The sequence below is a fragment of the Neovison vison genome, chromosome 1 (assembly GCF_020171115.1).
Source record: "Neovison vison isolate M4711 chromosome 1, ASM_NN_V1, whole genome shotgun sequence".
Taxonomy (NCBI): domain Eukaryota; kingdom Metazoa; phylum Chordata; class Mammalia; order Carnivora; family Mustelidae; genus Neogale; species Neogale vison.
In genome coordinates this window covers 211,170,201-211,185,798 of record NC_058091.1, presented here as the reverse complement: position 1 = coordinate 211,185,798, position 15,598 = coordinate 211,170,201, and the positions used below count along the sequence as shown (strand labels likewise).

Below are 15,598 nucleotides of genomic sequence, written 5' to 3'. Positions count from 1 at the left end.
CATCCAAGGACACTACTTCTATGTTGGTTCTGTAGGGACCTGTGGGCAAGAGGCTTCCTTTCAACCCTCAAGGCAGCCAAACTCAGAGCCATCATATTATCAGTAAGAGTAAACAAGGACTCAGTAGACTTCCGACCCTAACTCCACTACTAACCTGAGCAAATATCACACTCTCTCTGAGCCTCAATTTCCCTATTTGTACAACAAAATAATATTGCCACCACCTTATGAAGTTCTCCCAAGAATTAAATCAGTCAGTCCTTGTAAAGTGCTTGCCATGTTTCCTATTCCAACATAGCCATGAAGTAAACTTCCTGGGTGCCTGGCTGGCTCAGTCCTGAGAGCATGGGACTCCACACTTGGCATGGAGCCTACTAAAAACATAACAAAACAACAAAACAAAACAAAACAAAAAGAAAAACAAAACAACCCGTCACACAGTAAGTTTCCTTAAATTCTAAGGTGCTGTCTATCTTATAAAAAGAACTGGGGAGAGGGAATCAGCACATTACATGAATGACAGTTTCCTGCATTCTGATTTAAACATGGGGGGAATAAGCATCTTAGAATTCAGTAGATGCTCTACTCATTTTGCCAAGGATTCATACTGCAATAGTCACCACTCAAAAGAAAATATATCTGGGGGCACCAGGATGGCTCAGTCATTGGGTGTCTGCCTTCGGCTCAGGTCATGATCCCAGTGTCCTGGGATCGAGCCCCACATCAGGCTCCCTGCTCAGTGGGAAACCTTCTTCTCCCTCTCCCACTCTCCCTGCTTGGGTTCCCTCTCTCACTATGTCTCCCTCTGTCAAATAAATAAATGGGGGGGGAAAAAGAAAGAAAGAAAATATATCTGAACTCCCCAATCAGGGAAGATATTTTCAAAACATCAACACAAGTATGAAGTGCAAAGAGATGGAGCTAGAAGAAACCCTACATCATGTTTCCTGCACAAGAGAGACACTAGCTATGCTCCCCGAACAATTTCTATCTCAGATGAATAAATATAAAGAAACTACAGAAGAGCCACAGAAAGGCCCACATAAAGCTCTGGTTGGCCAGGGGCCCAGATGCTACAAACCCAGAAGAACAGACTTTGGGAGGTTTCTTAAAGAAACCGAGAGGAGGAAGATGAGATTGGTGCCCCTCTGATATGGAAGTGTTATTTGGGAAAGATAAGAAAATGGTATATTAGCAAAGCTAGTGATTCTTACAGTCTATCAGATTTCTAGAAGGCTGCATGAATCCAACGTGCCAAAAAAGCTCTAGGCAGTTTGGCCTGAGTCATAGCATGAAAACTAGAAGAACTGGGTCTTCAAGTTCAGTTTAATATCCCTTACTTGAACATGAATTTCAGAACCAGAGCCTCTTTCTGTCTGCCTCTCCTCTTTCTGGAATTCCACTGATCTTCAAACTTTCTAAGACAACTTGGTTTTTCTCTGTGGAATAACCCCAGGGCCAGCAATGTCTGTCTGCTAACCACCGACCGCCAGGAGCTGTGAAAGGGGGAATGCTGAGGTCAGCTTCCATGCTCCCGGGGACCACCTCCAGGCTCATTCCTTGGTAAGGAGTCAAGTCTACATTTGTCATTATTAAAAGCCACAAGAGAAAAATGTTTAACGTCTAGTTTTATCTGACCCCGTCACCTCTGAAATCAGGAACTTAATGCTCCCAGTGGTAACTCTGCAGAATCTCAGAAGCATGAGGCTGAGATTAGCATTAGGGCTCACAGCCCCTTCACCACAAGCACTTCATCAGGATGGAGCAGCCACAAATTTGATTAGATGAAAAACAACTCTGATCAAACTGTAAACAAAAAGCTTTCAATCCAAACAAGACAATTCCCAGAGGACTGACTAATTATGATGGAATGAAGGGACCCTCCACAAAAGGAGACGGACCAACTAATGTCAGTCTCTGTAAACAGAGAATGAGTTAACATCCAAGGTGGAATGTACAAACCAAACCGTACAAGTAACCAGTCTTGAATGAGAAGTAAGTCGATCCCAGTGAAAACTTATGTAACTCTTCAAGGAGGCAAAGAATTGGGTGACTGGGGAGCAGGGAATGGGTAGGTCCTCTTTGCTGATTTGGGGTAAGCCTACAGATAAAGGCAGAGGAATTCAGGTATAGAAATCCTGGTTTCTAGTTTGACAGCTGATCCAACGGTGGACCAGTGGGGAACAGGAATCACAGAAGAGCGGTTTCAAAGCAGTGGGGCAATACTTCACTTAAAAACAAATTGCAGGGACGCCTGGGTGACTCAGTTGGTTGGACAACTGCCTTCGGCTCAGGTCATGATCCCGGAGTCCTGGGATCGAGTCCTGCATTGGGCTCCCAGCTCCATGGGGAGTCTGCTTCTCTCTCTGACCTTCTCCTTGCTCATGTTCTCTCTCACTGTCTCTCTCTCAAATAAATAAATAAAATCTTTAATAAAAAATAATTGCAGGGGGGGCCTGGGTGGCTCAGTGGATTAAGGTCTCTGCCTTAGGCTCGGGTCATGATCTTGGGGTCCTGGAATGGAGCCCCACATCGGGCTCTCTGTTCAGCGGGGAGCCTGCTTCCTCCTCTCTCTCTTTCTCTCTGCCTGCCTCTCTGCCTACTTGTGATCTCTGTCTGTCAAATAAATAAATAAAATCTTTTAAAAAAACAAAACAAAACAAATTGCAGGGGCGCCTGGGTAGCTCAGTCAGTTAAGTGTCTGCTTCAGCTCAGGCCATGATCCTAGAGTCAGGCTCCCTGCTCAGCGGGAAGCCTGCTTCTCCCTCTACTTCTGCCTGCCTCCCCTTGCTTGTGCATGCCACACATGCTCTCTCTCTGTCAAATTAATAAATAATTGATTATTAATAAATACATTTATAAATAGACTAATAAAATTGTTTAAATAATTAATAAATATAAATCTTAATTAAAAGATTAGTAAATTAAAACTCTTTTTTTTTAATTGCACGGGAGGTGCCTGTATCAAGAGGACGTGTGAGCAGGTGACTCAGCAAGGGCGCGGCACTCCAGGAAGATGCCTGGACTAGAGCTACAGATTTGGTAGAGCAGCAGAAATGGCCGTCAGTAGACTCCCCTGGAGAGGAATGTGGTGAAGGTGGGGAGGGGGATGGTGGACACAACCCAGAACCCTGGAGAATACAAATATTCAGGGGCTGGGAAGAAGGAAAAACTCAAGAAACTGAAAAGGTCCAGAACTGAAGGAGGAGACTTGACAAGAGAGGCTTTCAAGAAGCAGAGCGAGGTCAGCAGCATCAAATACCACCAACACGACGAGGACTGAGAAGGAACACAGGGTCTGGCTGCCGGCAGTCCTTTGGGACAGTGAATCAGAATATTCTCTAGAGCCAGTGGGAGCAGAAGCCAGGATGCAGATGGCCGAGGAGACAGCCAGGCTCTGTGTAGGGATCAGGAGGTGAACCCAGAGGGTCTTCCACCCCTGTTTTCAAGAAACCTCATGGCAAATGCAGGGGGTCCAAGGATCATTCCTAAATGTCACTGATTTGTGATTACACAGCAATACATAATTACATGCCTGTTGCCAGGGAAAATGTAAATTACTACAAAATAGAGAAAATACAAGGGGCGCCCGGGTGGCTCAGTCAGTTAAGTGGCTGGCTCTTGACTTCAGCTCAGGTCATGGCCTCAGGACTGTGAGATGGAGCCCCACTGCGGCTCCATGCTGGGCTCAAGCCTGCTCAAGTTTCTCTCTCTCCCTCTGCTCCCCTCACCCCACCGCCTCGCACCCAAGGACATGCACCTTCTCCCTCTCTCTCTCTTTCAAAATAAATAGATAAATAAATAACTAAATAAATAATAAAATGAAATAAAATAGAAAATATAATTCTCGACCATTGCCCCCCCCAGCTCTAACTCGATGGCTTTCCAGAGGTGATAAGCACCGTCGCAGCTGTGCGTGGACCCTTCTGGACCCTTCGCTGTGCTGCCCTCCACTCATCGTGTCTTGTAGATCGCTGCATGTCTGCACCAACCATCCTTTAGTTTCTTTTACCCAAAGGGCAGACGTTTAGGCTGTTTCTGATTGTTCATCATTACTTCATCAATAATTCACAAACAAAGCATACTGGGTATTTTCCCTATTGTGCATCTCTCTCAGGACATGTGTAAACCGTCAAGGAGGACAGCTACCAAGAAGGTAATCTGGGGGTCAGAAAGTCAGTATGTTTGAAATTTGAGCAGGTCCTGCTAAGCTCTCCCCAGGGAGGGTTTCTGAGAGCTTGAGGGCTAGAGTGACAAGTGAAGGAAAAGAAAGGAAGGACACAACTTTCAGAGCCACTGGCCGCTCAGGGTCAGCATCTCAATCCTTTTTCTTGGGGGTCTTTGTCCAGAAGCACTGCAAGGGGGTAGGATAGGGATGGGGCCCTCTGACTCTAAGGAAACAATCTATACCTAACCACAGAGACAACTTATAACTCACCACAGAGGACTGTACTCCGTTTTACTGGCAAATAAGGTTACTGTCCACCCTGCCCCTCCCACAGAGTACAGGGTCTGAAGGAGTTTGTACCTGTCCTGAGGGAAACAGGCCGCTGAAGAATCACCCGTGAATGCAGAGATGCTGGACTTTCTCTAACAAGAAGATGAAACATCTCAACAAGCAAAACTTTCTATTCAGATCACTTACCAGATAGAAGACATGTTCAGAGCCCAAGTGAGCCCCAAATCAATGGTCTTTGTGACTATGCGGACTGGAATTCAGTGATACACAAATTCAACTGTGTGCCTGTCTTCTATGAATAATTTTTTAGACCCAGTAAAACTAGATTTCACATGTGCAATCTTTCTTCTATACTATATGTTAATGTCATTCAAGCATTTTCATGTTGTGAAATTAACAATAACAATGTTAATTGTTCGTGATTTTTGCCTTAGGTAGGACATAAGAATCTAATATCCCCCCAAAACTGCACCCTACCACACCTCTAATTGCAAGTTTCTGAGAGCCCCTACTCCCCAATCCTCGTACTGAGGACCAGGACATGGCATATGTTCAGGTTTCTGGCCCAGCATCTTTTCCATTTTACAATTTACCTGACTTGGAATGGGGAGTCCTTGGCAGCCGGGGAAGCAAGGTACCCACACACTCATCTTCTCCCTCCCCACTTTTTCCTGATCACCAAAATGCTTCATCTGACTACAGAAGAAGAGTACAGATTATTTTTATCTGTGAATAATTTACCATTTATTTCAAAAGGCCACGCATACTAAGAGCATTAAACGTATCACAGTAAATTTATTGCTGTAATATTCTTGTCTCATCGACCTAGCACATGGTTGACACATCCCAATTATCTACAACTGAAAGCAAGGACTCTGGTGTCCTCAACGTAACTTTTAACCACTGAAGTTCTCCTCCCAAGGTGGAGATACTGACTGTACATGACATGCATAGGGCCACTGACAACAGAACACAAGAATCAAAAACTCACACAGCCTGTGGGTTAAATCTCGCTAGCTTCTGTTTAGGAAAATAACGTTTGATTAGAAAACGGCCACACTCATTCGCTGGCACATTGTTTTGGCTGCTTTTGCCCCCTACAATGGCAGCATCTGAGAAGTTGCTAGAGACCACAAAAACCCCCAGACTGGAGAATGTTATCTAGCTGGCTTTCTACAGGAAAAGCTCACCAGCTCTACAGATCAAAAGCCAAAGGAGGAGCAGAGAGGTCCTAGGACTCTGCCCTGCCTTCTCACCTCTACAAGACTCTGGAACTTGTGCTTTAAATGAATCCAACTGTATATCTCCCATATGCCATTTTTAGAGCAGCGAATTAAGTATTTTAATTTAGCTGCAGGGTGGGGGGGGTGGGGGGGACAGGCATGGGAGTCCCAGTGCTCCTCGCCACAGGCCAGAAGCCCTCAAGAGCTCTAACAGAGAAAAGTCCTCACATCTGTTATGCAAACACACCCCATGCAACCAAAAATAAAACCCACTCTGATGAAAGCCGCCATTTGGAAAGATAATTTTAGACTTATTCTGAGACTGTAGAAACAGTCATCACTGAAATGTGAAAACCACACCCCCAAAATGCCTGACCCCCTAGTGGTACAGTGTTAAAGCTTAGAGGGCTAGACACATTCCCTCACAAACCTCTACCCTCACCCAGGCTCCTCTGCTTGCAGTCAAGGACACAGAGAAAACATTCCTGAGTGCTAACGTGACCCCAAAGGTTAACAGAAATGATGGCGAAGCTGAGGGCACTGTCTCCAAGTCACTAATGGAGTTCACACACCCATAGCTTTCAAACCCATCCCCGTGTGCACACGTGCCATCTAACATCAAGGGGCTCCTCCTGAGTGCAGTTACTAAACCATTCTGCTTCCCTTACCTGGGGGCGGATCTCTAAGGACGACAACTGTGTTACTACTTACATACCCCTGCACCTCGCCCAGGGCTTGGCACTTACATAGGAAAGAAGGAAAGACAGGAGGAAGGAAGGAATTATTTGACTTAAAAGACTTTTCCAAGCACAAACTCGGGATACAGTTTAACCAAGGAACACGATCCGCCTTTTAAATTCTCAAGAGCATCAAGACTCAACCATTCACAATATTTATGTTTCCTGCTTCCAGCGCTTTGAGGCTACTGACTCTTAGTTCTTTCTGCATTGTGCCTTTGGTCTGCTCCCCCGGGCCTGTTTTTATAATGACAGAACTGTTTGCTTCCAACTGGAAGCTCTTGTCTATTCCATTTATCTGCAGAGGGGTGCTCCGAGGGCCCATCAGACAGTCGGTGAAGAGATGCTTTTGAAGATGACAGCAAAGGGGGTTCGTTCTCCCCTTCCCACAGCCAGATCCATCTTGAAACAGAGATCCTCTTTAACACTTGATGCCCCTCCAAAAGTTTCTAGGTAATGGATCCTCCAGTCCAAAGACAATAACTATTGTTTCATTGTTCTCTGGCTCCTGGGAAGCTCATTATTCCTGGACAAGGATCAAACTTTTCTACCCTTGGTTCAGATTCAAAAAAAAGACTCTCAGCAGAGTCTCCATTAGTTCAAATCGCTGCTTGTACTACAGAACTATTTCCCACCATCATTTTCCCGGAATTCCCTTGTGAGCAGGTGGGTGAGGCCCGATCAAGGGGAGGAGGAAGGGATGGGAGGGTTGTGAGGACTCTTGGTTTTCTCCCACATGGTGTTAGGTCTGGGTGGAATTGAGACCAAACAAAAGCTGTTCGGAAACATGCCCCCAAAGTCACTCCCACTTGGAGGGGAGGGGACCCAGAGTATTAAGAGGTGGAAAATTCACTGCCAGCTCCCCATAGGAAAATTCTCATTAAGACATGGTGAAAATATTCTCACGGGGTCCTATCAAGGACTTGAGGTTTGAGGGCCCAAACCCACCTTTAAACTCAGAAACATATTCATTGATAGACTCTACACACACAAGGTACAACAGTACAATGAACTCAGCTGCTATTCAGAAAGAGAACTTCTGGAGAGCACTCTATCCCAGCTGGATTTAAAAAACAAAACAAAACAAAACAAAAAACCCTCCAGAATTAAAGAACTGATCAGGTCAGCATTTTTCCCCCCTAATTTGATACTTGGTCTAACACAAAAACATAAAATGCCAGCTAAGAAAGGGGAGTTCTACTATCTACTACTCTATAAAGCTTCATTGCTTGGTAATAATACCTGATACCAGGTCTCAGATACACAGTTTTCTTAACGTTCAACTGGTAAACATCAAAATCAAAACAAGAGCCAGACTTTCCACTTCAGTGTGAATGACTGTCATTCTAAGCTGAGACAGACTCCTCAGTGTTTTGGATCAAAGCAGAGTATTTTTCATTGCTGATATTTGTTTACTTTTAAAATATAATGACACCAAACACAACCTGAAGGCAGTTTCTGTTTCACATGCAAAGCCGCCAAATAAATGAAAACTAAATTTGCGGTTGCTTCTATTTTCTGCGACAGACCAACCATCATCCCTGGAGCCCAGCTTCTGGTCCTCACCACCAGAAAGCAGCAGATGGGAAGATAAGCTAAGAAAGCTGCCTCAGGCCCGAAGCTGAGCTGCTTACAGAAGAAACACTTCTCCTGTACCACCAGCTCCAGAAGAAAGATTAGCATTCAGGAGGAAGTATAAGTTTTCTATGGCCTGCCCTATGAGACTTCTTTGAATACCCAAGGACAACCAAACATAGAGGAACGGGCAGGAACAGCACTGGCCAGGCAGCCAGGAGGCCAGCACTCCTGGGGTTCTAGTCTCAGCTCCATCTGGGGTCACAGCCTTGGACAAAACATGTCCCTGCCCCGCTCCCAACCTGTCAAATGAGGGGTCTAGTTAGGATTCTGACTTAAGATTCTCCCACTTTTAAAATCTCTAACCTCCGGGGCATCTGGCTGGCTTGGGCCAGCTTGATCTTGATTATGGGGTGGGAGGTTCAAGCCCCACACTGGGTATAAGATTATTTAAAAAGCATTCAGGTGATCAAGACATGTCATGGGATCCAGACCCATGTCAGGCTCTGCGCTTAGCATGGAGTCTGCTTGTCCCGCTCCCTCAGTTCCCCTTCTCCCCTTTTCTCTCTCTTGTGCTCTCTCTCAAATAAATAAAATCTTTAAAAAATAATAATAAAAATCTAAGTAAATGTCTAGTGATGGGGCCTCTGAGGAAGCACGGCAGGCTCACCCCTCCTAAAGGAGCCAAGTTTAAATTTTAAACGAGTGATAATAAAAACCACTGGCCAAACAAGAGCCTGTAGGCCAATGCACAAGTCCTGGGCTCACCGGCAGTCTCCGGATGTGGCAATGGCTGGCGACTGGGGGCCTGGATGCTAATGTCAGGCTGGCTGACTTGCAGCAAGTCCTAGGAGAAAATGGAATGTAAGGACTGCTTTTAAGAATGGAATGTAAGGGGGCACTTGGGTGGCTCAGTGGGTTAAGCCTCTGCCTTCGGCTCAAGTCATGATCTCAGGGTCCTGGGATTGAGTCCCGCATCGGGCTCTCTGCTTGGCAGGGAGCCTGCTTCCTCCTCTCTCTCTGCCTGCCTCTCTGCCTACTTGTGATCTCTCTCTCTCTGTCAAATAAATAAATAAAATCTTTAAAAAAAAAAAAAAAGAATGGAATGTCAGGACTGCTTTTAAGACACTGAAGAGGGGGCACCTGGATGGCTCAGTGGGGAGCCTGCTTCTCCCTCTCCCTCTGCGGCTCCCTTTGCTTGTACTCTTTCTCTCTCTCTCTCTCTCTCTCTGTCAAATAAATAAATAAAACATTTGAAAAAAAAATTAAGTTTAAAGCAAACATATAACAACACAAAAACCTCTGGTTCCACAACGTAAAACATGTGTTTGGGTTCTAAAGACAATAACATGCAAAGATTCAGCTAGTTCAGCACAAATTACCACATCTCAGTGAATGAGAGCAGCCTGGGGACAGCATGGGACACGAGTGAAGAAAATGGATCTAGGACGGTTCAGGTTAGGCCCATTTAAGGCTGCTCTTACGCTGGCCTGTCACCTGAGCTCAGAGGGAGCAAGGCCCACCTGTCCTTCCCTCTCCAAAGCAGGCAGGTTTGGTTTTAGAGGCCCCTCCTCCATGGGAAACAAGGAGAAGCTACCTTTCTCCTCCCTCTTAAAAAGCCGCGGCAGATTTCCAGGGGACGGAGCCCTCAAAGTGTCATCACTTACTTCCAAACAAAGAAGTTACACCTTCATTTAGTGGTGCAGGTCAGGAGGCTTAAGTCTCTCAAAACAGCCCCTCACCAGCCCATTTTGGGGTTTTTGTGGGGTTTTCTGGTCACCCCACATTCTGAAATGTATTTTTTAATCCCCCAGCATCAAATATCTCAAGACTGATGAGGGAGCAGAAGGCAGGTTGCTGACAAAGCACAAGCGGACCCCACAAACCAGCCCACTCCCCCAGGTGGGATGGTGTGACATTCCTCAGTCACTCCAGGCTGCCCTAAAGCTAACAAACAGTTAACTGACAGAGATCACAATCTTGCAGGACAGGAGCCTCCACCAGTTTACAAATGTCTCAGTGATTTACAAGGAAAAGGCATTCTAACCAATAGCCTAACTTTTAGAAACCCAGAAACCATGGACTCCATTTCCTGGATGCCTGACAGCACCCGCCCCTCCACAGTGATGTGAAAAACAAAGGTAGAAGAGAATGTAAATAAAATAAAATTTCCTTATAACCTGCAGCCCACTGACAAATACTTGAGGCAGGCAGAGTGTAAGGTCCCTCCAGATACTCCCCAAAGGTCTTATGCCTTACTAGAAGAAAAACACCTTCACTTGACACTAGCCAGGCCTCCAGCATCCCGAGAGTCTTCCTTAGCATATGAAAGTCCTTAGGGAGACCTCCCTTTGTCCTGGCCTCCAGCTCCCTAGGATGTAATCAGCCACTCCTTACAACCCCAGTGCAGCAGGTTTTCCTACCAGCAGGACATGGGTCCTGTCCCCATGCTTTAATAAAATCACCTTTTTGCACCAAAAACATCTCAAGAGTCCTTTCTTGGTCTTCAGCTCAGGACCTCACCAACAATCCAAAAACCGTATCTAAATGATACCTGCTTGGGGCCCCGGGGTGGCTCAGTAGGTTACGGTCTCCCACTCTTGGGCTCAGGTCATGATATTGGGGTTATGAGGTTGAGCCCAATGTTAGGTTCTGTGGGCAGAGTTTTTTTTCTCCTCTCCTCTCTCATTCTCTCTAATAAATAAATCTTGGGGGGAAAAAAAAAAAAAAGACTATACCTGTACCAGATTAATTGACCTCAATGACCTGCAGTAAAATGGCTCCTACACTTTAAGATGGGAAACGTGCCTCAGGAGAAGACAGAGATCATGCTCTGCTTTACCAGCACTGGCAGAGTTTGCTCTGAGCCAAAGTTCTCATGGAAAAGAGGAGTTTCCCTAGTGAAAGGAGGCAGGATGAAGTGTGGCTGGGCAGCTCCTTGCAGTCCCCTCCTGCTCAAATCTAAACTTGGGCTACATTTTGAAACCAGGGCAATAACTGAAAAGGAGGGCTGCCCTCGTGTTCTTAACCCACGCACCGATGGCCCGTCTGGCTCTGGACAGAGTCCCATCCTCTGTACCCCAAGGTGAGAATGCTGCGTACGAGGCAATTACACACTCCCACCCCGGCCGTTACAAGCACCCGCGCTTTCTCCTCTTCCCATCACATCCTCAAACTTTCCACAGCGCAGCAAAGCGGGGGCTGCAGCAAAAGCCCAGTGTGTCTCCCCACAAGAGGACCTTTCAATGCCTGCCTTCAAGCATCGCCTGAGGATGAGGTCAGCCTCCATTCTATAGGCTGCAAACAAGCTGACTTTGTGACCAGCCAGTCTGCCTCCTATGAGGCCCTAAGAATGGAAAAGGAATGGTTTAGCCAACAGAAACCTCATTCCCTATGCAGAAAGCCCAGCCAAACCATTTTTAAGTAAGTACACTTAGGAGAGAGGCAGAGAAATGCTTACAAGAGACAATGTGAAGAGTCGGGGTGGCCCCTCTCCCCTTTCCTCCTTCTGTTCCTCCCTGCTCTGACCCCGAATCACACTGTACACACAACCACACCACCTTGTTGAATATCTGTCTCCCATTCAAGAATCGATAATGGCTTCCCACATTTGCCACCACACCATGGTCAAATGCCTAACCTTGGTACTAAAATCCATGCAAGACCATTTCACCTACCCAAATCTCCTCTCTTTGCCCTCCTCCCCACCTACACAGCCTAGGAGCGAAGAACACATTTGGCCCAGGTTCAAATCCCAACTGTACTATTTAGAGCTGGAGGCCTCGGGCATGGTACCGAGATGATTCAGTGCCCCAGTCCCCTCGTCTGAAAGGCAGGAGCAAGCACAGCACCCACTGCCCAGCCAACAGCAGTAGTGAGGAACCGAGAGGATTCAGGAAAAATGCTCAGAATAAGACCTGGCATGGGGTATCACCCAATAAATATCAACAATTAAAATACTTATTATTATCACACAAGTCCCTTCCACGAAGCCTCCCTTAGGGATACCCCTCAACACTCAATGTCTTCTGCTTCTTAAATGTTCTACAGAGATCTGGAAATCACAGATACCGGCTCAAGTTGTTAAGGATGGTTTCATGGAGGTAGGTTACCTGGAAGGCCACCAAATGTTAAAATTATTATTATTAAAGTCGTAGACTAAAATGTATCCCTGTGGGTCCCAAAGGACACCTCCCGCCCCCGCCCCCGAGTCCCCCCACCAAGTAACAATGTTTCTGATGGATTCACCACTACATGTTTGTAGAGTCTCTGGATTTGTTTCTTGGATCCAAAGCTGAATTCTATGGAGACTGAAATTTTCTGAAGGGCTGGAGTTGCAGCAGAGACATCTGCTACCCGCTCAGAGTTCCCACCACAACCCCAAGGGGATCCTCAGACCAACGCCTGCTACATTAGAAAGAGAACATGAAGTTATCTGGAAGACAGAGGTGATAAATGTAAGATCAGACACCCTGTCAATATTGCTCTTCTCAAACTTCCTGCCACAAACATACAAGATCAATCCACAGTATGACGAAGAGGACAGGTGCTGACTATCACCAATGCAGGGTGAAGTCTGGTGTGGCCTAACGAGGCAGCCTTAGCTATGGGTCTCCTTGCCTCCAAATTTCCAAAGCATTTTATAGATCCCCTCATATGGCACCTAGTCGTTTCTACTTTTTTTATGCCTCAAGAAGACTTTACACGCTGTCTTCCACAGGAGAAGCTCCGTCTCTCACAGGTCTGAATGCCCCGGAGCTCCCACCGCAGTGCCTTACTGAGGAGAGCGAGCCAACGTTGAAAGCAGTCAGCAGAGAATCGCAATTTCACAAGCTTTCACAGTAGTGCCACTATATTCCAGACCCTAAATTCACAATTATAAAAGCATTACCTAACAGAACTCTTCAAAGGGCCTAATGGATAAGAATGTATCAAGTCTTTTTTAGGAAATGGTTGTTTTGAAGCCTTGAGAGTATGTGGAAGAGAGTCCCTACCATCAACCTAAGGTTGGGGAGAAGAGACTCTCGTCGGGAGCTGCTCCTGGTGATGTCACCTCCACTGTGGACGAGGTCCATCAGAGTACTGCCCCTGGCCTCCTGCCCATCCTCCTTCTGCTGGTTCCTAGGAAAACAGGGTTGGAGAGACAGCCTTTCCTCTCCCCCTTTCCCTTGGATCTGCTGCTCTTCCTGGTGAACTGTGTACCTCTGTAGGGGAAGTCAGGTCCAGCCCCGTGAGACTGGTAACTGGGTGGGGTCCCCCAGAGTCATTTCGGGGTTCAGTAGTAGGAAACACACTTCTCTGCAGATGCAAGCCACAGTGTCTCACATCAGCTGTATGAGGGATAAAGGTGATGTCTGGCATCTATTTGCTGACCTTGTAGTCTCTTTTGTCAATTTGTTGACAAAACTTAGGAAGAGAAATGTTATTTATTAGACTCCCTCAAAAGCCCCAACGTGTCCCCCTTTCATCTGGCTGATCAAAAGGCCTTCCACAGGGAAAGGCCGCAGGTGTCTTCCTCAGCATCACATCACCAGGCCCACCTCTGCATACACTGCCCCAGAAATGGCCAGAAATCCATCCCTCACCCAATTTACAAATGATACATCAGCAAAATAAAAATCGCCCTATGGCCCATTCCTCATTATCTGTGGGGATTTTGTATGCTTTATCATGCATCCCACGTAGGCCAAATTGAGTTTACAACAGCTACTACTTGAGACACCGGCAGCCTTCCTTAGGACAAGGGAAAAGTACAAAGTCTACAAGAAAAGACTGTACATCCGAGGAGGAACAGCTCTAAACAAGGCTAGGATAAAACACACACTACACCTAAAGCATCAGACTCCATCTGTACTACTGCGAAAGTGCAAGATGCTGAATGGTTCCCCAGCTTGGCAGAAAAGTACCCAACAGGCTTCTGGAAGGTTCTGAGAATGCAGGCCGACCCCCAACCACACCATGGTGGCTGGGACCCATCCTCTAAATTGAACGCTTCCCACACACCCTCCTCAACTAAGGAAAATGGGAAGGGCTGGAAAGAGGCCAACTTACATGCTCTTTCATCTCGTTAGCCACGGTTTTGGACATCATGACGCAGCAGAGCAGGACGACGAGAATGAAGTACAGCGCATACATGGTGCGCGTGCTCCGGGACTGTCGGATCTTGGGGCAGCAGCCGCAGCAGAGGGAGCAGCCAGCAGTACCACAGCAGCAGGCCAGCTAGGGAGGGAACACAAAACAGCCTCTTAGAGCCATACAGCCCCACAGATGCCAGACCTCTACAGGTCCACCTTCCCAGGCAATCATTCTTCAGAGCCACCCTGCCCACAGAATGTGCAGGAACAGCGCGGTGTGGGGACAAAGCTTTCTCTCTCTCTCTCTTTTTTTTTTTTTTTTTAAAGATTTTATTTATTTGACAGAGAGAGACACAGTGAGAGAGGGAACCAGAGTGGGAGAGGGAAAAGTGGGCTTCCCACTGAGCAGACAGCCTGATGTGGGACTCGATCCCAGGACCCTGGAATCATGACCGGACCCGAAGGCAGGCGCTTAAGGACTAAGCCGCCCAGAGGCCCCAGGAACAAGGCTTTCACCACAATCAGTCTGACACTGTCTTTAGTAGAAGTGGGCATGTGGCTTGGGAGATGCCCCATTGTTAACAGAAAAGACACAGTTTACCCGAAGCACTGTCATCATTACTCTGCGATAAAACAAAGATTTCTGAGATCAGCTGTAGAGTACGAGAAGCCAAGAATGAGACAAAGGGCAAAGTGGGTGGGAAGAACATGAAAGTCAAGAAGCAGGGCCCAAAAAAGGGATGTGCCAAAAACACAGGAGGCAAAGAATGAACTATATAAACACCTAGGGACGGGCTGGATGGGAAAGACTATGTGGGCAGGTCCACATCGTCCTGCAATGATGGGAGCATGTAGCCTGCAGCTTCTGACACAGGCTTTGTTCCCCAGAGCTCCGTGCCCCCACCGTGAGCTTTCAGGCTAATGAGCAGGCACAGGCACCGGGGAGCACAGAGATCCTGCTGTACCACTAAGTGCACACGCATCTTTTATTTGGGGAAACGGGTTTTTCCCCGTCCCCAATCTCTGATTGGGCTTCATTGGTCAATGCAAACTACACATAATTTGGGAATAATAAATAAAATAGGGATTGAGTTTTCAAGTTTGAGACCGGTGTTGACTTTTTTTTCTTTTTAAAGACTATTTTTTTAGACCATTCTTAGGTTTACAATAAAATTGAGAGGAAGACACAGAGATCTTCTATACACCCCTGCCCCCCACAGATACATGGCCTCCCCCATTAGCAATATCACTCACCAAAATGGTACTTTTTTTTTTCTTAAACAAGGATGAACCTAACTTGCATAACATCACCCAAAGTCTACAGGCTACCTAAGGGTTAACTCTTGGTGTTGTGCACTCAATGGGTTTGAATAAATGTATAATGACATATACCCATCATTATAACATCATACAGAGCATTTTCACTGCACTAAAAAGAAACTAGATCTTTAGGAAAGCATGGGGTAATGGGGAGTGTTGTTAAAAGTTCAGGCTCAAAGGGCGCCTCAGTGGCTCAGTCAGTTAAGCCTC

General features: G+C 46.5%; 1 protein-coding gene across 1 annotated transcript in view; it reads right to left on the bottom strand.

Annotated features, from left to right (window-relative positions):
• The window catches only part of SERINC5 (serine incorporator 5), a 101,517-nt gene that overhangs the window by 38,194 nt on the left and 47,725 nt on the right, over nt 1-15,598 (bottom strand). Inside the window, exon 2 of the mRNA XM_044266298.1 lies at nt 14,046-14,213. Within this exon, the coding sequence (XP_044122233.1) occupies nt 14,046-14,213 (168 nt within the window). The remainder of the gene's footprint in view (nt 1-14,045; nt 14,214-15,598) is intronic.